The sequence below is a fragment of the Zonotrichia albicollis genome, chromosome 4 (assembly GCF_047830755.1).
Source record: "Zonotrichia albicollis isolate bZonAlb1 chromosome 4, bZonAlb1.hap1, whole genome shotgun sequence".
NCBI classification, from domain to species: domain Eukaryota; kingdom Metazoa; phylum Chordata; class Aves; order Passeriformes; family Passerellidae; genus Zonotrichia; species Zonotrichia albicollis.
Window position 1 is genome coordinate 57,504,918 of NC_133822.1, and position 24,693 is coordinate 57,529,610.

The 24,693-nt window shown below is 36.3% G+C and overlaps 1 protein-coding gene across 5 annotated transcripts in view; it reads right to left on the reverse strand.

The window, feature by feature from the left end:
• DOCK4 (dedicator of cytokinesis 4) overlaps positions 1–24,693 on the reverse strand; it is a 221,532-nt gene that overhangs the window by 34,768 nt on the left and 162,071 nt on the right. For all 5 annotated transcript variants that reach the window (XM_014275935.3, XM_014275933.3, XM_014275934.3 and 2 more), the window contains exons 27-32: positions 18,439–18,533; positions 10,953–11,028; positions 9,307–9,407; positions 8,627–8,685; positions 6,602–6,750; positions 4,971–5,056 (exon numbers count right to left, since the gene is read on the reverse strand). In XM_014275935.3, coding sequence (XP_014131410.2) covers positions 4,971–5,056; positions 6,602–6,750; positions 8,627–8,685; positions 9,307–9,407; positions 10,953–11,028; positions 18,439–18,533 — 566 coding nt within the window. The remainder of the gene's footprint in view (positions 1–4,970; positions 5,057–6,601; positions 6,751–8,626; positions 8,686–9,306; positions 9,408–10,952; positions 11,029–18,438; positions 18,534–24,693) is intronic.

The window sequence follows — 24,693 nt, forward strand, 5'->3', positions numbered from 1 at the left end:
CTGATATGTCAGAAAATGAGGAATTTAAAAGTGTTCTTAGAAAAGAATATTCATCAGCTTAATATACCTTCTAAATTTTTAAAAAAGATTTTTATTTTTCTCCTCTCTTCTCTAATATTTCAGTAAGCATGGTATTTAAGAATAGAGTAGGGATTTGAACAAGATGATTCCCCCACTTCACTTAATGTTTCTTTCTGAGAACACACTATACTGTACATGTACAATTCCAGTACCTTAAAGTGTCATAAGATTATTTTGCTAAAAACTGTTGTGCCAATGTAAATGCATACCATGCATTGAAGTGAAAAGATTTCAAAATGTCAGTAAAACTGTACAATATAATTGTCTTTATTATTATTGTTGTTTACATAATTCTGCTACAGGCCTCTGTTTTCCATTGCTTAAGTTTATCAAATATTTATCACTTAGGCATGAATTTCCACATTCTCTCTATAAGAGTGAGCAAGGAAATATTTATCTACAGAGCTATGTTACTTTTATACTTTGGTGCAGGAACCTGGGTGGATGACATGTCCATGGAGATACTTCAGCAGTCTCCCTGAAAAGGTACTCAGTTATGGTTTATTCAGAAGGATCTGAAAATTCCCACATTCGTATCCTTAGAGCTTTTAGAGCACCTCTGAACCTTCTGTCTGTCAGCTTCACTGACCTTCATCCACCCTGAGCACGCTCAGTCCCAAAAACCTCCTACATCCCAACCTCAGACCTGTAACAGCGCTCAGGAACTCCTACATGCCAACTGCACTAGGTGTACACTCCAGCTCTGCTCCTCACAGCCTCAGGCATGGCACAGATGCAATTCTCCAAGCAAATTTGACCTAAATGAAGCTGTGCTCTGCTGGAACCGAGGAGCAAATACTGATCTTCATCCTGCACTCTTATATGAATCTTAAACTCACTTCTTCTCTTAAGGAGGCAGTCAGATGTCTTTCCCTCACAATCAGAGGCTGACTCTTTTTCATTGCTAGCAGGCAGATGATAAGGCCATCCTTGACCAGGAAATGCTGAAGCATTAAGGTGGCACCTCTGTTTTCCATACAGAATACCTTAATTAATTTTTGAACCCCTTATGTTCCTTCTAACAGAAACATGTGTCTAGTGAGAAATAAGAGTAGAGCCTGTCACGTTATTGAATCTTGATTACCACAGGGATTTTTCATTTCTACTGTGTTTTAACCCTATGTTAAAAAGGAATATTTCAACCTAGATTCAACAAAAGAATTACTGATAGTTCCTCTAGATCCTCTAGAAAAACAATAGAAGCATGACTTCTCTTTCAAAACAGATTGTTCTTATCTGCATTGGACTTATGCATTTTCTTTAAAATTGCATTGGCACGTTGCTTATAAACACATAATTTGTAATAATGAGCTGAGCTGATACATTCAGAGTACTTATACTAACTGATATCAATGTGGTCAGTTGAAAAAATGAAAGACTTGCCTTCTGATGCATTCCTCCCTCTTCCCCCCACAGATTTCCAGCACAATGCACAGAAAAAATTCAGCATGAAAAAGCTACTCACATGCATTCTGTCTAAATCTAGATAGAATTGAATCCCTGTTCTTATAGATCCCAAAGCACAGCCAAGATGCTTGGCTATTTGTACAAAGCACTAAGGGGGTTAAACAACAAAGGGAAACTATAAAAAAGTTTCTGTCTATGCATGCTAATATAGCCTAACACCTGAACTCACCTGAACAATTATGGTTTGCTTTGTTTTGTTTGATGGAGGGAAAAGGAGGTATATTTAATTATTTTTAATCTTGGGTACCTCAGGAGTAAAAGAATAGTAATCCAGAGGATCAGAGTTCTCCAGGGACAAACAGCAGGCTTAGAACAATGTTCAGGCTAACTCAATCATGTAGTAAATGGATTTTGTAGGCATTATTCAGACTTTTAGCACACAGGCAGCTAATCCTAGAGGTGCTTTAAAACATCTGGATGCTTCTTTTAGAGTTCAAAGACTTCACTATAACCAGAGGTTCCCTGAACGAGTCATAAAGGCTCTCAAAAGACTCACTCTAGACAGATCCTAATGGACTGGGCAGTGATGAATTCAGTGATGCATTTGGAGAAGAAATTAAGATGACTGAAGACAGCAGAGGAAAGGTAGCAGCCATCGCTTTTTATATAATAGATTCATGGTTCAAAAAATCACCCAGAAACTGGCAGAACTCAGTTATAAGTCCCTGCTCAGCTGAATGTCAGCTACAATCTCTTCAAAGAGAAGCCTCACTGCCAGGCCCCCATGCAGAACCCATTAGCCCAGGTTTTGTGCTTCAATGGGGCCACCTAACTTCCAAATCTGAAATGCCTTGTCTAGGCCAAACTGAAATACAGCTGCAGAAGTAATGAACTGCCAGCATCCATCTGATTCAGAAGAAAGATCTACTTGAGTATATATCTTGGCTTCTGAGGATTTTATTTTAACCACCAACTGTTCAATAAAGCAAAATCATTCTTTTCCCTGTACTAATAGATTCAGGAATTCAATTGCAGTATTACAGTGTAAATGTAGATCAGAACAGCTTTCATACCATAATGACAATGGATAGCAATTGCAACATCTAGTTTCTCATTATAACAAAATGTTCACTACTTCATGCTTTGCATTTCCTTCAAATGACATCAGGAGCTAATCAGTGAATGGTCACATTCAAGTCCCTAGAAAGACATTGATTCAAAACAAACAGCAGTCACCTTCCCCCTACTTTCTCTTTTTATTTGATATAGATAATTCCATTGTAGGCAACAAATTCTAAGCACATATCTTATCTATCTCCAGAGATGCCTATAATTTATCCTGGAAAATAGATGTTCAAAGGAAAGATGCAGTGATTGTCTCTGGGAAAAAAAAGCAGTTAATGGGGGAGTTAAGAGATTTAAATTCATTTTCCAATTCAGGCAAAATAAACAACATGACAAAACCTGAAAGTCTCCCACCCACTGCAGTTCCCAGCCTGTAGGTGTGTGCATCCCCTTGGTTCCCAGTGATACGTATCAAAAGTAACCACGCCCAATATTCAGAAAAATCAGGTAACATTGTAGCATTTTCTTTCATTGAAGACTATGAAACCACAGCTTGCTGCAAAACTGTATTACTATTCCAGCTTTTGGGTACCTGCTACATCTCTGCCACTTCAGCCTAAACAAGTCTGTTTTCTTGCACTGTGTAAAGACACCCTAATATTGCTTAGCTTAAATTACCCATGGAAGAAATAAAGAAACCCCAGAATCTCAGTCTAACCAACCAACCCTGTCTCTTGCAGTCAACTCCCCAAACTGTCCATCTGATTTCCATAATTTGTCTTCACATGCCCTAGAACAATATGACACTCTCCATTTCAGATCATTAGTATCTTCTACAGGCTCTCCTCTTGAGAGGTGGTAATGCATATAGACAATCAAAGTAAAAAAAAAAAATCATAAATACTACCTTTTTCATTAGCTGGGAGTGAACTTGAGCACTTTGAAATTTCACAGAGTTTAGTTTTAACTTCTGTTATACCATGATAGAAACCACAAGTATACTGATGCTGTGAGACAGTTTGCAATTTAAATTACCATGACTATGTTTTCAGCATTTAGATATATAAAAAACTGTCAGCATTTTTCACTGTATCATGTTTAACATTCTCCAGTTAAAATCTAACTCAAAATCATAAAAAATTAGGAATTGTATTTGATACCAGTATGCTTTCTTATAGAATTCTAAGTTATTTCAGTGATAGACACACTGATGTATTTTACATAGGCTTCATTTTATAATTTGAGCTTTTCCTTAAACTACTTAATTTTACAGTTAGAATACTGTATTACTAAAATATTGAAAATATCTTACCCTTTATTATCTTTACTCAAATTAGGAAAATGTCATGAATAATTACAGGAAAGTTCTGCTTAAGCATGCACTGTACTGCTGTTCACTATTATTCATTCAATTCCATACTATTCTGCCTAATTTTCACCTTTGCTTCCGTACATGATAAATATTTAAAAACTCTTTTTTAAACTCTGTACAATTACAGATTAATAAGTGTTTGCTATTTTCAGACACCAAGACCTGACTCTTGTTCTTTAACCAAAGACAAGAGTGCCAAAACCAATACTTAAAGAAGAAAGAATGATTAAGAAACCATACAAACAGGAAAAAAAATTCATATTTTTAGTATAACTGAAGAAAACACAGCAGCTTGGTATCCTGAAGATGAACAATACATCTCCTACTGAAATAAACACATCAGAAATAATTGAAACCTTTCACTTTGGTGGAATTGAGCTCTGAGGAACAACAGAGACAGAGCCCTGTTAGTTATTTTGCACCTGTACTCTGTGACAGTCATTTATTTCAGTCAGTGAAACAATTTATGCACAAGTTTAGGGACTTCAGCATTATCATTAGTTGTTCCTATTAAATTTAAGTGACATGTTCATTTATTAAAAAGCACTAAAAGCTTAGCCAGTAATTTATCAAAAAATTAGAAAGAAATAATCTTATCAGAATAAACACAATTGTTTACATCAAACAAGAAATCCACAAGTGACATTACTCAGAGGAGTACAAGTAGCAATAGAAAATCACTTATTATATGCTTTGTTGAATTGTCATGCCTTTTTTTCAAAATGCTCCATCTGAGCTCTACCTGCACTCTATGCAATTATGAAGCATTTCTTGCTTTTCTGATTTTAAAATTAGTAGGTAGAGAAAGAGAATGTTCTGCGATATAACAGATTTAGCCTTTCCCAATTATAGCTGTATGCAAGTACTGCCAGACTTTACAGATGCTATACAACACCATGAAACATTTTATTCTTCAGATTTTAAGGAAATAAAAAAAGAAAAAATGAGCATCCCAACTGGTTTAAGCATTACATTTCTACAATGACATTAGCATCTGATACAACCAACTGAACTCAAGGAATGATAAGATAAACATATTACTCACATACTGTTGAAGAGCTCTCGGTATGTTTCATCACCTTTACCTTCTGACATTAGGCTGTCCAGTTTGTCAATCAGCTTTGCTTCCACCTGCAACATATAAGTGTGGTGTAAACAGCTTCTTTTTCCTTTAATGAGATTAGAGAAAACGGAGGGAAGATCTGGTTTTATGTAAGAGACTTTGCTAAATGCATATTTTAGAATTATTGGTCAATCATGTGATAAGTCACTTCATCTCTTTGAAGCTGTTATAATTCCCGAGGTTTGTAGGGCTTTCTTTTTTTTTTTTTTTTTTGTGTGTGGTGGTGGTTTTTTGAGGTTTTTTTTTGGAGGGAGGGAGCTAATTTAAATTGAGCAACGTGACTTTAAAACTACAGGCTGAGTAGCATTTGCTGCTGCTAAGGCAGCTATCTATTTATGGAGTCAGAGGAAAAGCACACAGCCCAAATAAATTGCCTGAATTCTCATTGCAAGGCTGTAAGCACAAGATATTTTCTTAGACTGAAGTAAAAATATCATCTTTTCCTACCTGCACCTCATTCTTTATAATTTAATATACATAAATGTCCGCACTGTTCAGAATACTGGGGAGCTCAGATTCTCCCAACACTCTTACCTGCCAGTATTTCATTAGAAAGCAAATTTCCTGGACTTACATATTAGCTATCAAGGAAACTTGGTGGTTAAGAAAATCCAATGCTAATGATTCCTTCAATGCATGTTTTTAAGTGCATTGATTATAAAAAATATAGAGCTGATGGTACATTGTGTATTTATATTTCAAACCTCCTTCTTATCACTAATATATTAACAATCACAAGTCTAGGGGAGAAACCAAGCTATTGTAATCATTTTATTACAGAATAAATCTATTACAATTTACACTTGAAACCAAACTTAAAAGACAGAGTAGCAGAACAAGTGGATTTTCTTCCTTCTCACTACTTGTTAACATTTCTGTGGTGATTTTTAACAATAAGCTTATATATTGACATTGAAAAGCTACCGACTCATATCACCTGCACTACTCTTGTTTTTAATAGCTTGGTTTGTGCTTTAGATGCAACTCCCACCCTAAGCATTATGATTGCCTGGGAGTAATTAAAATACTTCTACTTGCCTTCATTTTGAAGCAGCAGGAAGGAGGGCACTGAGAATGGTTTGAGGCAGTCTGAAAGAACTGAGTGAGAGCTGAGGGAGCAGATGGCATTCTTGGTAGTTCCTTCCTAGCCCATTAAGAATGTGTTTGAGCAACAAGAATTCTTGGATCTTTACTGAAGAACATCTGGGCTTTTTCCATAGTAACCAAAAGGGAAGCTGGTTAAATCCTATCTAACCAGCAGTCTGTACCACTGTAAAGCAGAGGTGAAAATCCACCACAGCAACCTTGTTTAAAACAGCTCAAGTTTTGTTCTTCACTTCATCAGGCCATGGATTTTTCTCCTCATCTCACATAACTAACATGATAGTATTAACAGGTGAATCTTACTAGCCCTGAAAGAGCAAAAAGGGAAAGCCCTTGTGGGTATCTTCTCCACCCTGAAGCACCAATGGAACTCCAGGTTCAAGTCTGCCAGGACTCTATGAAGAGCTTTATATTCTGTGCTGTTCTATAAAGAGCTTCACACAAAGTACCTGTTTGAAGTTGCCACTTCGCCTTTGCTCCCAATCCATCATGTCATGGAAAATAGGAATCATTACATTCCTCAGGTCTGGCTGAGGGATCAAGGTCACTTCCAGGAAAGGGCCAATCAATGCTGGAATAAAGTGAAGCTTGTGTTCCCCTAAAATGAAAATGAACATAAACTTGGATGTGAATTGGGTGTCATGTGAGTTATCAAGCAATCCAAATGCTGTCTGAAGAATGAAAAAATAGCATTTTAAATGCCTATAGTTTTTTTCTTAGTCACACATATATCATAGCATGGGTTATTTCTTAAGCCCAAAAAGCGAAAGTTATAGACAAATGAAGAATATAAGGCAAACAAAATTTATCAGGTTTTATGATGCACTACAGAGTTCAGAAGTGACAGTGGGTTAGCCATATCTGAAATTAATCCTGCAGCAAGTTAACAAAGACAGACAAAGTACTCTCTCTGCATTTCATTTATATTTCACGAGAATAATTTGGTTTCTAATCTCTACATCCTTGTGTTTACAAAATGGTTAACTGTCTGGTATTCTGTGCTCATCAAAAAGAGGTAAGTACTTTGTTTTTTACCCATCTTTAGTTTTGCAAGTATAGAAATGGAAATATGTGTTTCAATAGCAGGAGAATGAAAATATGACACAGCTGTTCTCAAAACAACTTGCTTTAAAATCAGTTCTAAATCTTACCACATTCCACTTAAAGGAAAATTAAGTTCTTGCCAGAAAAGCTAGGAATGGCAGAAATGGCATACAGTAAACACTGACCATTCAGTTTCAGTTTTCCACAAGTGAGACTTCTGACATCCTCAAAATTAAGAGATTATGAATCAGGATGCATTGATTTTTCCAACCTAGGAATTCATTTACATCCAGCCTACCTCTGGATATTCCAGTGGACATTTACCCCTGGTTGCTGTGTGTTCAGTGTTTGAGTTTGTGCAAAGGAAAACAACAACTCTCTTTTCTGGAAACATCCTAGGATGCTTATCCCTATGAAAGCAAGGTGACTGTACAAGGATCAAGGCTTAGGTTACCATGACTCTTACTGCTACAAGAACTGTAAAATGCTCACCAGCACAACACCAATTGAAATAACTATTCTAGCATTTAGTTGGACATATTACAAGACAAGTTCCTTATTATAGGGGTGAGTTTTGTGGAGATGAGCTCCACAAAGCTCACCCCTACTGAAAGGCATCATTTGCTTGCATCCCAAGCTTCTATTGAGCCAAGAACAATATGAGTGGGGAGATGATGCACACTAAGGTGTATGAGCAGGAGAATATCCTTGGGAAAATATCCTTGATATACCAATTCTGAAATATCACGTATCCATGTAATATAGAGGGATGTCTCAGCAAGTCAGCAATATTAAATATTGTAAATAAGGAACATATTTTTTTTCCCAAACAATGTTCAACTGCATTTCTCTGACACTCATAATTTCAAACAGTTTGCACAATTATTGCCTAAAAATATGTGTTCCTAAGTTTATATTCAAGCAGCTATATTCCCATGTTGTCCAAATTCTCATTTATACATTAGTCACTGACTTGTTTATGCCTTTATATTTTAGTGCAACTAAGACTTCAGAGAAGACTTGATGCAAATCCAGGATCTCAGGAGACCTTCAGAATTAAGACAGGTCTTGTCCTTAAACAACAATTTGACAACAGGACTAAAAATAAGAACCTAAGTATATTTCAAGGCATAATAATTCTTCCAAAAAGAGTAGTACTTTCTTTCTCAATTTTCTCTGATGGTATTTTCTCAGTTGTCAGGGAAGAAAAGAGGATGGGTCAGCTACAGTATCAAGGCACAGAAAGCTGAGTTTAGCTATAAAGAAGGGGATTATAAATGGCAAACGTTTTGCTAAACTTGAATCAAGACTTCATGTCTTGAACGTAATTATTAACAACTCATCTATCACTGGGAAGTAAATATAATAGGAAAAGAACTAATAATTTGCTTTCATTTTAAGGGTTACTGATGATGTATTTAATCACTTACCTAAATTTTGCCACATACTGAAGATTTCACATCCCATTGTTACCCGCATGTCACCATATCTGCAGTGTATTAAAAAATAAAGCAAGAAAGCGAAAGATAATTTAAGAAAATCAAGTTTATGTGCCATTCTGTGACATTAATAAATGAAATGTCTCATTTGTCGTCTACAAAAAAAAAAAAAACCTTTGATGCCTTCTCCCAAGTGTTTTGCTTTTTTGATTGTACCCAGCTAAAACTGGATTTCTGAACCCAGGTTTATTTGAAATATTGTCAAAATGCTACACATCAGTAACACAGCTGCGAAGCAAAACCTATTTTTGCCACAACATGCTCCAGTTCTCTCTCTGAGAGCAAATAGTTTTGCTCTAGCTTAAAGAAATACAATTAACTCATACAGACAATAGCATGGCAGAAACACCGGAACAAGTCTGAGCGACTAATGCTTTCACTGGCAAGGAATGGCTCCTTTCCTCCCAGCGTCTGAACCTCCCAGTTTAGGCACTTATGAAGGTTACTGGCTCGCAAGACCTGGACAAAGGGCCAGAACCAACTCTTGTTCTAGTCAGTGGACATACCATTACGTTTTTCTTTTGGTGGGTCCTTTTGCAACCTCCAATGTCTTGCATTTTGAGAAATTTTAAATCTATTACAGTTTTCTACAAGCTGATAGCAATACTTACTTTTCTAAAACTTTTTTCTTCTTGGAAGGTGTGAACATCTCCAGTTGCAGACATAACTGGTTTATAAAAATGACAGCAAGAAAAAAGTAGGAATCCCATATCTACAATAAGCACATGGCATGTGGTTATTTCATTTTCTCAGTATGATCTATGATCACCCAAGAAGCAAAATTTCCAATCACAGCCCTTGTTTCAGTCTCAACTGCTAAATTAGTCCACCTGCTTTAGACTAAATTTCTTTGACTCGAAATATACTTTTCACCAACCCCAAGATGTTCAGCAGAAATGCATCTTTTACATATTCTACATCTCAAAATGCAAAAGTTTCAAAGTTACAGATTGGACTTTTTCATCCCTCCAAATCAAGAAGCCTTACTTTTGAAAGTTTCTTTTGGTTATATTCAAATGTAAAACTACAAGAGTTATGACCTTAAGTCCAAAACCCAAAAAATTCTGACACCTCAGAAGTTATCACATAACAGGACTGACATTCTCTGTCCATCAGATTTTATAACACTATTTGCAAGTCTCACTTGCTGCAAGCTTCACTGGACAAAACTAAAGCCAAGTTTTCTTAAGATGTTGCAAATATACAGATTTTTTTGTGCTCATGCTTTATGAAATAGATGTTGAATATTCTACTTAGAAAACTTAGTGATAAAATTAAAGATAAAATGAAATACTAATTACTATGACCCAATTATAGATGCTCCATGACTGGAAGTGTAAAGGGAGCCCCATTCCAGACCCTGCAGTTCAGCAGGACAGCAATAACATTGCTAATCAAGTCTAAGGAATATAGAGGCCTCTCCTACAGGAAATTCTTTCAGGAGTTTTAGCCTCTGAATTTACATAAATTCATAAGGAATAGGCTTCCTCATGTTCGTTAAGCAGATAAATCTGCATTCCTGCCAATTTATCTAACAGGAATCTGGATTTTCAGAGAAGCATCCACAACCCTGCTGGAAGTCAACAGGAGCTCAGGGTCTTCTCTAGGAAAGACATTCTGCACTTTTCATGATGCAGCAGTTGGACTAACATCTCTTGGTTGGGCAGAATATTCATTCAGGTTTGTTTCCATGGAAATGTGTCTTTCCAGACACATTCCTAGATCTTCTCATCTGAATCCTAAAAGCATAATCTGTAATTCACAATTTATTATAAATACAGTATCTTACTGTATGAAGTATGCATTAACATCTTTAACTACATTCACTGTGAAGTGTCATAATTTTCTAATTTTAATTATGCAGCATGTTAATTGGTCTGAGAGAAACGACAAAAATATAAATCTGCATTTTATATAATCTGCATTGATTAAAAATCTGAAATACTTTTCCCTCTGCAATAACTGAAAACCCAGCTAAATAATTTCATTAGTTTTTAGGATCCAAAAAATTGCTACACAAAAATCCTAAATAAGTAGTCTAACAAAGAGGCTCAAATAACAAAATAAAGATAAGGTGAAATTAAAAAAAACCCCACAGCACTCATTTTATAAGATAGTCCTGTATTTAGAAGAAAAATATCCCTGAGCAATTGCAATTGCTCATTTTGTACATATTCTAGCCATTTAGATGCTGGAGTTAAGCGTAATAACCACCAAGCCCCAGGATGATGTAGCAGTTATTGCATCTATTGTTTACCTTGTAATCAAAGTTTTCATTCAAGAAGTTTTTACGAAGGGCATCTGAAAGGTACAAGACTGTAGTAATGATCACACTGGGAAGAAAAGAATGAAAAAGACAGGAATTTTCATTATGTGGAAATTCATATTTAATACTCAAAGCAGGACAATTTTCCAGTGAAGAACTAGATGTAGCGTGTCTGGTGGGATTAAATACTACATTTTCAACACACCATATAAATACCTAAAAACATCTACTGACAGAAAACATGCTCAATAAGGTAATGAGTGCTGAAAGAAGGTGCACCAAAACCAGACATTCTACATAGAACATAATATATCAAGACAAATCATAAACTTTGTTCTGAAAAAAATTATGATTTCAGATTTATTATACACCTTATCTTAATAGTATTAATACCTACAGTTGTACAATTTGTTTTCAGCTTTCTTGGTATTGAAAATATGTGCATACAGATTATAAATATAAAATATTTAGTAAATGCTAATATTCAACACTGACACCCTTATGGACAAAAAGTCTCTTTAATGACAACAGATAAATGCAAAACTGTGTGAGCTCTGAGAGAAGGATCTGATTCTAAAGATCTCTATGCTGTAAATGTATGTTGTAAAAAGTCATATATTACCCTACAGTTACACCTGCATGAATTATAACTATCTTAAATAAATATATATGACCAAGATCCTCTCACAGTGGTTGTCACGAGAGATCAATGATGGCTTTCTTTATTGTAGCAACCAACTTTGGCAATCTACAGAAATAGAACGCTCTTTGAGATTATTTAAATACACCTAATTTCAGTGGTTCAAACTTTATCCTCTGCAGCACTCTTGTCTTCCAACATATTTAGTCAAACTAGAAATCCATGTAAAGCATTACATTATTTTTGAAAATAGTCAGAAGTGAATAAAGAAAAAAAGATAAACACAGAATGATCTTTTTGCTGTTATGCATTTTACAACAATCAACTGTTTAAAGATCCTCTGAGAAAAAGAGTTATATCTACACATTTCATTTAATTACCATCTGTCTATTATTAATACATTTAGTTCTTCTTTGAACAGAGATCTTGACCAGCATGTTGTTACAATGCTAAAATGTGTTTCCATTTCTATATTTTGGACTTAATCCGTTTTACTATTTTTTAAAATGCATTCAAGACAAAAAGACTTAAAAATAACAACAGCAGTATATATATTTCAAGGTTAGAATATTTTTCATTTTACAACACTGGAGAATTAAATGTAAGCCAATCCACCTAGAATATAAACTATATTTTTCTTCTAGAACTTTGGACAATTTTCACATTTATAAATAAAAACTGGCTATCTGTAATTTCACATATTAGTAGTTAAAATGTTTACTTCCATCCTTCTATTTTTAAAATTACTGTCCCTGCCAAACTTTACCTTTGTGTTTGATGTGCCTGAACACCTGCACCAGCCAGTTCTGAGACTGTTTTTAGAACAGGCCTTGAGTCTCAAGTTTCATTTATTCCTATTCCACTGCTCAAGTGTATTTTCATACTTATTATTTTCTCAAGGATTACACTGTGACTTTTCTATCCAAGTAGTGTTCCATGCTTAGCATTCATCAGTAAGTCAACCCCACTTTTTCACCAATGGAGAGTTATAGCCCGTGTACAGCACTTGCTATTGCAGTATGGAACACAAAGTGAAATGTTAGTAAAATGCAGTATAAGCAAAGTTAATAATGGAAGCATGGATAAGAACAGAGCCCTGTCATTCTTGTTGTTGTGCATGATTTAATTCAAGATCCATATGCTTCACAGAATGGAAACAGTTTTTATATTTCAGGATGACATTCTGGTATAAAAAGTCAGTTCATCTGAATTTTTTGCTATTTGAAATTTCCACCTAAGTCCAAAGTAATAAATCCCTGAAAACAGTACTCAAGAGAAAATTCCACAAGAACCATAACCATATTGCCAAGTTTACATAGCATAGTTCAATTTATGTCTGAGACAATTCCTTTCTTGCTACATTCCTTCCATGGCAAATGAAATTGAAGAGAAAGATCTGCTTCAAGTCTTATGAAGTGAATAAAGCAGACAAATGCACCTTTTAGAATATTTTTGAAGAATGTTCCTGAGATAACAGAATAATTACAGTGCAAGTATTTCTTCCTGCAGGGAACTTAGCTCAGGTTTCATTTATTTGGTAAGCCAAAGATATGATATGGATTAGTTGATAAAATGTGGGTCTCTAACATGAGAGGATATGTTGTAGATAAAAAAAAAAAAACCTCAAAACACCAGATGCAACACACAAGGTTGAAGACATTGTTTTTGACCTACCATCTGTTATTCTGAATCTACAGCAGTCTAAAATCAGGTAGAACAGAAAGCAAGCTAGGGCTAGGGATGCTCATACACAAAAAAAGCAGAAATGCAGAAAGCAGAGGCAGCAGCCAGAGGACAGCTGCCTGACTCGGTACAGTACTCACATTCCAAGTTGATTCCCAGCCAGTGATTGCCAAACAACAACAACATTCATTTGAAATCCATCTGAGTATCAAACTATAAACTACTGAGCTTGTGACAAAACTTGCTTTTCTTCCTCTTACCACCTGCCACATATTTGTTCAGAATGCCTGTTTTACAGAAGAAAATCCTCTGCTTTTAGCTACTAAGTTATTCTGGACTCATACACAGAATGCTAACCCAATGTCTGGTAAGACCATTGTTGATGGAATGGCTTTTCCATCAAATTTTCAGGGCAAACCTTTCTGCAATAAGGTCTTTGAAAAATCCTGAAGTTCAACAACTGCTTTACTGCCTGGGCTACGCTCTGGCAACTTGGCTTTTGCTTGGGCAGCCAGTGGCAGAAAATTAAAATTTCCTTTTCCATGGTGATATAGGACAAAGGTATAACATTAGCTTCTCATTCCATTCTTTTCTATCAGAGTGAAATAATCCCAAACAAAGGTATTCAAACAGAAAAAAAAAAATCATATTTCATAAAGAAATGAAATAAATCTTGAATCACATATATGTGTATGTATCTATTGTTATAGGTTTATGAATTTATTTATATATGCATGCCTATGTATATATGTTTTTTGTGAAGGACAGAATGCCAGGTTCAGTTGCTAGCAACATTTTGCATTACATAAAAGCAAAAATTTGTTAGCAACACTATGTATTACATAAAAGCAAGAATTTTTGTTCATTGTAGGAGTCTCAGACTCCCACACCATGGGAGCTAACAGGATTCTTTAGAGCAGCCATTATGATGACACTAATGCTGATTTGATACCTTCCCTTACTGTGTATTCCATTTGAGTTACTTTTATAATAATAATTGCACTAATAATAATAATAATAATAATAATAATAATAATAATAATAATGATAATAATGTATTTTAGCCATTACTGAATTTTATAATCAAAAGGATTCTCTGCTTAAAGTACTTATGCCCAACTGTCAGTAGATACATTTGAAATTTCAGTCTAAGCAACATATTATGTAAACCTTACTTTACAGATAAATTATTTTATTATAAGTAATACTATCTATACATCTATTTGTATGCTTATAATATTCAAATTGAGGATTGGATGACCTAGCATCTCTACCATTAAGCAGAATGCTGATAGGCTATACATACTTAATTACACAGAGATCTTGAAAATTAAAGCCTCTTGTATACTAAGAAGCAGAAAAATAGTTCTTTGTGTCTTTGCCTATGACACATAGGCATAGTATATTATGAATATCAAAGATTTGCTCAGCAAATAGTTGAAGCTCCTTTGCTCTCCAGGTCCCTCCTCAGCTGTTAATAACACGACATATCTGAAAAGTTCAGCTGAGTCTGTTAACGGCTCTCAAAAGATGCCAGGCAAATAAAGGATTAGACAAGTCATTCTTCTCCTAACTTTAAAGTAACTGAAGCCAGTGACCATTACACAGAGATTTCCACTTGAAACTGTGAAGATCTTCTCCAGAAGTTTCATTTTTAGTCAGGCATATTTTGCTATAAAATTTGGTATTTCTCTCTGGCACTAGGCAACTGATTCTGACGTCTTCCTATATTATGTGGTGTTCCTCTGCAGTTACAAATAGAAGCTAGATACTACCTAGTTGATGTAGAAAGTCTACTTCTAGAACTTAAAAAGAAATTAAAATCATTATTTTCATCGTAAACATAAAACAACCATATTTTTCACTTAGTAGTAACATTCATGTTAGAAATATTAAATGACCATAACTAATTATTTTGCTTTCCTGTATGTGTGCTGATTATCTCAGATATTACACAGTTATGAAGCTTTTAACAGAGTTATTTCTGTCTCATTGCTCAACTGTTAGGAGCTAAGGATATTTTTGCATGTTCTCTTTCCATTACAAAATACAATTCAAAAAATGCATTTCTCTGCTTTAGTGCTAAATTTGCCTTTTTAAATGTTACTTTATTTCCCAAACTTTAGAAGTCAATTGGCAGTTTATAATGCTAGCCATTAATACTTTCACACATTGGGCATCAGAACATCCAGATCATATATGTGTCATCTTGAAACATCTTAATTTCTGAACAGTTACAAATTTGACTTCTTGAGCTCATAGTATCTTCTGGTTTTGGTGGGTTTTTAAAAATTTCCCAGACAGTATCCAAGTATCAGATGCTACATAATTACTGAAAATATTGCAACTAGAAAGAAGAAAAGCCCTTAGGAGCCAGGGGGCAGTCAGATTTTTATATGTAAATACTGTATATTGTACGAATTATGGCATCTTAAGACTTAGAAATATTTCACGTAATTCTAGTTCTGCATATATAAGAGAAAAAAAAAAAAGTAATTTCTCTCTCAGGAAAAGCTTACTCCTTGATTATATCCTTGCTAAGACTTATTTCTTCCCTAGGCTCAGACAGGCTAAATCTTTCTTCCTGTAAATATCAGACAGTTTGAATTCTTGCATCACTCTAGGGACAGGGAGGAGAGCAGTGCAGCTGTTGATGTGACGGCAGTGATGGGTGATGTGATGACACACACACTGCCTTCAGGTGAGCTACACTGAGTGAAAGGCCAGACAGACAGAAGGCAGCCATGGGATATAGGAAATACAGCACCTGCAGTATTCCTGGGAAGCAGAAGTTTGAAAAGACCTGGACTGTTATTGGATCACTCAATTCTGCTCTTAAAAAGATGGGCTAGAACTTCTAGCTTTTTCTTTTAGACATGAATGGAGCAGAGAGTTCAAGAAGTTTTGCCTTCAGTTCCGAAGAGTCAGATCCCTGGAAGTGCTCTGGCTGATGAAGTCTACTTCAAGCCAACTAGGACACATAATAGCCACAATCAGACTAAACCTCCCCAAACTAGCCTTCCTCCACATTGAAACCCATGCATTCTTCAAAGCCATGCTCTTCCTATGCTCAGGGAGAACAGCTCACTTCTCTCCATGGGGCAAGCAGTGCCCTAATTTCACATCCCGCCTTTAGGCTATTTCCTTTGCACTTAAATGTTTTGGGCTGGAACAATTCTAGCAAAGCTACTACTCTGTGCTTTTGAACGCTTTGAGGAAGCTGAAGGAAGGCAGTCACTGCCATTGCAGTGAGGAACACGAGGTAAAGGAAGAAGCTCCCATTCAGAAACAGCTCTGGAAAAATTCTCTGCAGCTGACAAGAGAACAGAAGCAGATTTTCCTTTCTGCGGCCTCAAAAAGGAACAGAATAGGGACATAGGAATAACGAGGCTTCAGCCTTCACCACACATTTAAGTACACCTGGTCAACCCTCTTTTTCACAGCAAACTAGCTCTTCCTCCACACAGGAACAAATTCCTAGCCAAGCAATTATTCAAAGCTGAATTGGTGAAGATGTGCTCATAGCCCACTTGCTATAGTGGGCAGAAGTGCTTATGCAATTGCGTTATCAGGATCAGTTAGCTGGTCTGATGAGCTCCTCGTGGCCAATTCCCACCAGCAGTTACTGTCAGCTTCTGCCTGTCTTCTTTGCCTGACAGAACTGGGCAGAGACTCACCTCCTAGATGGTCAGAAACAACATGATATGCATTAATAAAGGGAAATGTGTTATGGTTACTGAAATACTGGAGAAGAAAAGTGCTCCTTTTGCAGAACTTGGTATCATCTGAGTATCACCAGCCATGTAGCTCGTGCCAAGGTCATTCCTAAACCTTAGTTCTGTACATGTCAGCTGTTGCAAAGCCATCTGCCAAGCCAGCTGTTAGTGGAATATATAAAAATTTCTATGATTATTCATTTTGTCCAAAAGTTCCTATTTTTTTTCCTTCCTTCTTTCTCGTGTTTCACTGTTTATTTCTTAAACATAATTACTAAATGTAGATTGGTATCAGTCACACATTATTTAATATCATACACAGAAACAAATGATCACATCCATTCTTTAATTAATAACCTTTTTTCCCTGGAATTCAAACTTTAAAAGATTAGCAGCACTGAGGTAATAAAAACTAGCAAAAAATTGTTTCAAATCATGACAAAGTTTGAATGAGTACTGTTATGCTTAAATACCCATACACACACATAACAAATACAGATCATAAACCCAAGTGTTGTTAAACTTAATTGTACCAATTATATTGCTACTAGTAGTATGTATAGCACCACAAATTTAAATTGGCCCTGAAGCTAGCAGGCACAATGCAGACTAAAACTGAATTTTAATCAGGCATTGCAATATGTGTCATGAAAGTTTAAGTCAATCCTTCATTCTGGATTCCTAGGTCTCCCAACACAGCATCCCTTCCTCTGCTGACACTCTTTGCATAACTGTGCTGGCTGCTCAGTTGGGTTATCTGATCTAAAGCTAAGACTGCAAAAAGGAGAGGTGGTAATAGACATTAAATAACACTTAATATATTGTTTCAGACCTGTTGTAGTTACTTCTTAAAAGTGCTGGGAACCCGTTTCTTTAAAAATAAGGCCTGAGCAGAGAAAGAATGGCTGATGGGCAGGATTCCTCTGAAAATCTCACTCAGCAGTGGTTAGAGCCTTACATGACTGTTGCCTTGAGCTGTACCTCATTTCCTGATTTGTGATTTTTCTGACAAACACTAAATGAAAAAACATGCAAAAGCATCTTTAACAATATAACAGTTGATAATTTCTTCTTGAGAGCAAACAGATCTTTACCAACTCAGAATTTCAAGAAACAGATTTGAAAAGAAGTTCCTTAGAGACTTGTCATTTGTTACTTGGAAAACAAAGCTGTTGATGCTTTGCAGCTTTATTCTGCAAAAGTGTTTCTGACTTTCCAGTTACATGTGCTTACTAAAATTCAGAACAGAAAGAGGTATAGATTATATCATAAATTTGTGGTATAAAAGAAGTGCAGAGATTTGAAATCTTAAAAGAAGAAAAATTGCAGCCAGCATTTAAAAATACATAAATTTTTATTACAAACATCATATAACTTTATTTTTATCATGATCTGGGAATACTACTTATACTTTTTAATAACATTAAAAATGCCTTACTTGTTTGCAACCAAACGCATGACTGTCCAGTCTTTTGGAAACATCTCTGGTCGTATTAGTATCCGAAATACTGTGAAAATCTGCAGCAGGAAATCCTTTGGAAGGAAAAGAAGTAGTCATATGTCTTTACTGCTTTAAAAAGAGCAGTGAGTTTGAAAAGTATTTTAATCAGAGAGAAAAAAAAATCATTATAGAAATAGCAGAATTCCACTTATTTTCACCATAGATAAACCTCTGAAAGCCTTTTTTTTATTACTTCCCAAGAATTTTCAAATAGTGATTTAATCCTTTCTTCTTAAAGTGATGAAAATAATATAATGTGCCATTTGATTGACAGCAATGCATAAAAGAAATGTCAAAGATGCATTTGGTTTCCACCCATACACTTCCACAAATGTGATGTTGAGAACAATTTGCAAATCAAAAAAGCACTTTACAAACACCAGAGAGTTCAGAATATCTCCTTAATAATGCCAGGTTTTCATCACTTTCAAGATTCATTCTAAAAGCAGCAGAGAGAGTGTAAGGACAATTTTGTCATTGACTTGACAAAGACCAGTGACTCCAGTCGAGATGCCCAGGCCCCATAAGTGGTAGTGCAGCTGGCTGGCTGTGTGCAGGTCACTTAACCTTTCTGCTTCATTTGCTGGATTTAAATAAAACAATCAACACCTGTGAGCTACTTTGAATGTAGAAAGCACTGCCTGAAAGCTTTTAGCATTATCATCTCCTTTGTCATGTAACTCACTAATAAGTAACTAAACTATTCCTCTCAGCACATGGGTTTTTTCAGTTTTTCTTTTCACAAATAAAACTAACAACAAGGAACCATCTTGATTATGTATGGTACTGCCAGTATTCTTTTAGTATGAAAATCGAGCTGTTGACAACATGAAGAGCATGAGGCAAGTGATATAAACACATCTAACAGAATCAGTGCAGTACCTGACCTTGAAATGTTTGGTATTCATTCTGCCCACATCATTTGTAGAGATTACCTCAAAACACAGATGAGATGAAGATACAAATAATTTTGAACACCAAAATATATTCTCGAGTGCATTTATCAAAGTGTAGATGACAGGCACTGCACAGCAGATGCCTTTCATTAGAGAATCACTGTAAAGGGGGACGAACACAGGCACTGGGTAAGGCAGATGAGATCCCCACATCCACCCACCAGTGAAGATTACATAAAAGAGACAACCTGTTTTCTGAGCAAGATGCCAAAAATTATCTGTATTAAGGAGTATAAATAATACTCACTGCAGATAAACGTACTGTTTGAAGGCAGGTGACCAGCTTTACAGATAAACAAGTACCTGCCTCTACAAACACAACTATGCCAGGCCATTTTTCCATAGGTTTGCACCTTGTACTTAAGTGCCTTTTTATTTTGCAGAGGTTACCTCCCTCCCCCGTGAGTAATCCCACAGCTCTGTGCCATAATCCCAACAATGTGGCAATACCTTGAACATTGCTGCATATCACCTCCCAATAACATCCCAGATTCTTTCATATTCCCTTTTTATCTCCTGTCCAGACACAATAATGTTTCTGCCATGAGGGATCTCACCAGTGGACTGCTGAACTGAAGAGGCCAAATGGATGTTATTGGGAAACCATAAAACCATGCAGTGGTATGAAGATTTAAAACCCAAGGGCTGTGTGAGGTGGAAACATAGCACCTTCGAGATAGCTTGTTCAAAAGTCATTAAGAATAACAGTCAGAAAGATCATATGTACTTCATTTCTTTGGGTAACTAAGCTAGAATCAGAATACATCTTTTATTCCAAGCAAACTTTTAAAACAAAGTAAATGTAGACACTGGCATTACATTTTGAATCATTAATACCAGGCTAATTATTTCTAATTTTCACTGAAAAAATAGAAAATTGTGTCATCAATGTAGCAATATTAGCTGAAAAACATAGATTTAGTAACAGATTTTAACATTTAAAAAACATTTCTGCCGGCAGTTTAAGTGAGCTAACATTTGGTTGGTTGAGTACAGATAAAATTAATGTCTCATATGTCTTCTATCTTAAAAGACAAAAAGGAAGTAATTTTGTCTTTTACATACTCTAAATAACATCTCAATATTTCTACTTAGTGTACATAAGGTCGAGTCCTATTTGTAAGATAATACTATATATTATCTTATCAGTAGTACTAAATTGGTAATAAACTATAAGGTTTACTACTAATTCCCAACACTTAAACAGCTTCACACCTGAAGGATGGGATGCCATCCAGAGGGACCTGGACAAGCTCAAGAAGTGAGCCCATGGGAATGCCATGAGTTTTAACAGGACCAAGGGCAAGGTGCTGCAGCTGGGTCAGGGCAACCCCTGTATCACCACAGGCTGGGGGATGAACAGATGCAGAGCAGCCCTGCCAAGAAGGACCTGGGGTGCATGAGAGGCTGCACTGAGCAGGCAAAGTGCCCTCCCAGCCCAGAGAGCCAATTGCATCCTGGGCTGCATCAAGAGCAGCGTGGCCAGCTGGTCAAGGGAGGGGATTCTGCCCCTTCTGCACTCTGGTGAGACCCACCTGGAGTGCTGCATCCAGCTCTGGGGCTTCATTGGATCTCTTGGGGTACACCTATAAAGCATTTTCATTTGGGTCAACAGTACACTTTGAAACTAATTGCATCATGTTCCACTGCTTTGATTCATGCTGTAGGATTACCAGGCTACGTGCTATCAAGGCCTTGTAGAGCGTCCAGAGTGCCAAAAGCCAGCAAGAAAGAGGATGGTTCCACAGTGAGCTGGTAGTTCCTGGGCAACTCATCCATCCGTTGGCCAGTTCCTTTCCAAGATCTTCTCTGATTCGCTGCTTTCTTAATCTACATCAGAAGCCACCTAAATGAGTGGCTTCAGAACCACCTCTCTGCCCCAAAACTCATCCTTTCAGAAGTCCCACATGTGAGTGGATGTCCCTGCAGAGCAGGGGAAGGCTGGTGGCTGGAACTGTGCTTCTCCACCAGAGACACTCCCCATGCCCACGACCTCACACAGCCTGTGTCCCAGGGGCCATTAGAGAGCAGGGGAATAAATCCACTTGGTGTTAGGGGATGGGACCCACCTTACCCTGCTCAGGCCATAGAGCTGGAAGAGAGGCATGACAGAACTAGTAAGATTTACACTCATCCCTATGAAATATTATCTTTTACTTCATCAAATCTCTATTCTGTCACACTATGTAGGTACACTGCCAATGAATAAAAACTAGGTCTTCTGGTAGATGCTTACTTGTTTTGTCTTCTTTTAATCTATTAATTAAAAACCCCAAACATATTGATCAATGCCGCCATGATTTGGTCAAAGCTGCATTGTGCTAACATAAGTTTTTACATTCACTTTCCTGCGGATCTCCTGCTATTCATAACTTCCACTGCTACCTTTTGTCATAAATTACATTTGAGATTTTCCACAGCAGCAAATATCTGCCTAGAAGGTTGCCTCTGGTTCTATAAATTACTGTAAAATATATGTACTAGGAGTAGAAAGCATTTTGTGGTAAGAAAAAAGATCATAACTTTAAAATAATACTGAAAGATAAAGGGAAGCATTTAAAATTGCTGTCTTGTTAAAGTCAGGGTTTCAAAAAAGAGAGTGAAGTATAGCATCTGGTTCTACCACTCAGTCATGAAACCCCTGTCAGTTCTTTTATACTTTATTTGCATCTTTTCAAATATAATATTTTCCCTATCTTCTGTTTTGACTGGAAAAAAACTCTCTTAAGAAGCTCAAAAAACCAGTCACCATATCAATTACTTTAGATAAATATATTTACAAAAAAAAAAGAGATTATTTGTATAAGCAACTGCTCATTTAAGGCATCACTCAGATGCATGTCATATAAATATGTGTACGTGTCATTCCTTTAAAGTCTCAATTTTGCTTCTCTTTGTTTAGCAAGATGGAAATAGCCTTTAGTAAGTTTGGTATACACTGCTAAACAACAAAAGAGAACTGCAAAACTTTCTTTCCTTCTTTGCAAGTACCTTCATGAGTGAGTACTTGTTTGGAGAAGTCATTTTCTGGGGGTATTTTTATCAACAGTATCACAAATGCTGTGCAAACATACATTCATGCAAGTACTGACATGGTCACCCGGAGAATTAGTCTGGAAGAAAGATGAAATGCCATGTGGTACCAGCACCTAATCATTTCATATAGACGGTTATTATAATCAGAGGTAGCTAAAGCCAAAAAGCAGAGCACAAAGCAATTCAAAAGCCTAGGTTACACTCCCTTGCAAATAAGATAAGGTTTCCTTTGGAAACATCCTATCAGATCTGTAACTCAATGTAACTTCAGGAAGACCCAGCTCACTTTGATACTACTGACTAGGGACAAAATGAGCAGTCAGAAATCCAGCAAGCTGATGGTAATTATCACTGAAGCTTAAATCCCAACTGGCCACTAGATTAACTGAGGCTACCTTTTAGCTTCTAAAGCATCTCAGGGAAAAAAAATGCCTTATCTCTGATATTAACACCTTTTGAATTTTCATTTATCCATACTGATATAATTTCCTACAATATCTCAAAGCAAAGAAAATTCCATACTTAGCAATCAGAGCAGAAATGTAAAAAGGGAAGAAGCAAGATGATTTTGATAGCCCAGTCATACACAATCACCTCATGATTAACAGCAGTGGTGGTCTTGCACACTAACTCTCATCTTTCCCTCTTGCTCTCAGTGATATTTGATGTTTCCAAGTGAGGGCAAAAACAATATATTATTTAAGATGCAGAAGAGAAGGAATGCTGCATTGATGATGATCAGACTGCTACCACTGAATCACAGGTTGAGCTGATGCTGATTCGATGAGATCTGAATGGAAATAAGAAATTCTGGACTTGAGTTCTTAAGACCTCTGTTGTGATAGCTGATGGCACCAGCTACAGCTGCTTTCCATATGTCTCTGTGTAAGAGCAGAGTATGTGCGTGGGGGGAATTTCAATGTGTCAAATCAAACACCATTCAAGCATTAATTCCAGAGATTTTTCATATTCTAGAAAGAAGAAAAGTCTGAATAAACTCAACACTGTATTTCACAGATATATCAAACAGAAATAAAGCCTGAAACCTCTAGGAATACCTAGAGGTTCAGAACTCACACAAAAGGTAAAATATTTCAACTAAAAATGCCTAGGTTTCATAATATTTACTAAAATTGCCTAAGGATAGCAACTATGCTAGGTGAAAATAGATTCTGTATTGCTTATATAACAATAATTCACCCTATACACCTCCTAGGTAGTGCTCTTGATTTCTTATAACCTCTTAGCAGCATTTTCTATCTGCCAAGCTCTATATGACCACCTCACTCAAAGAAAAGGCCCTCATAAATGATATGCTCTCTTCAGCTCTAAGCAGCTATCAGGAATTTAAGTAAATCTGAAATTGCGCCATGACTCCCCTTTCCGGCAGCACTCGAGTATATCAAATGGTAATTAAGGAGTAACACCTAAAATATATTATCACATTAGGACATGATTACTGGCTAAATAATGTGCATAAATGATTACTCAAGATTTTTTGTGTGGATCAAATTTGGTACTATATAACTTTCCAGGGTCCAGTGGAATGGAAATCTTAGTGGTTACATTTATGCAGGAAATCTTAACTTTAAGAAATTCTTTTTTAATCCCACCCCTCCTCCATAAAGGAATTAAAAATGTTTTATGTCCACAAACCCAGTACTCAATTCCTGAAACTGGTAGAAGTTGTCTTAAGAGACCTCTGCAGCTACTCTTTTCTATGATTGAAATGAGCAGACAGACATTAGAAGTCTGACACATCCTCGGGCCAATGGACATGCTGCACAGCTAAGAAAAATGAAGAGTTAGTTGATTATTCATTTCTCAAGCTGCATGTGTGCTATTGCCATACATAATTTAATGAATGAAAAAGATAAGCAAGTATAATAAGCCAAATATAAAATCCCCCAATTGCCTGACAGTAAGAATCTAACAAGAGCAGTATAACCTTAGACTGACACAATCTTTAGGAGAGGTTTAGAGGCAAAGTTCATGGCTTTAAAGAAAATTTACAGTTTCCTCCATCCAAATTCTCTCTGCTGTCATTGCAGAAGCAATAACAGCCTTGCCCCCCTGTGAGAGTGGACACAAGTTCCCAATAAAAGCTGTGCAATAGTTAGCTAATCTGTAAAACACATTGCATTTAAATACTGAAGTGATTCATCAAAGCACAGGGACATCTAAAAGGGAGATAAATCAA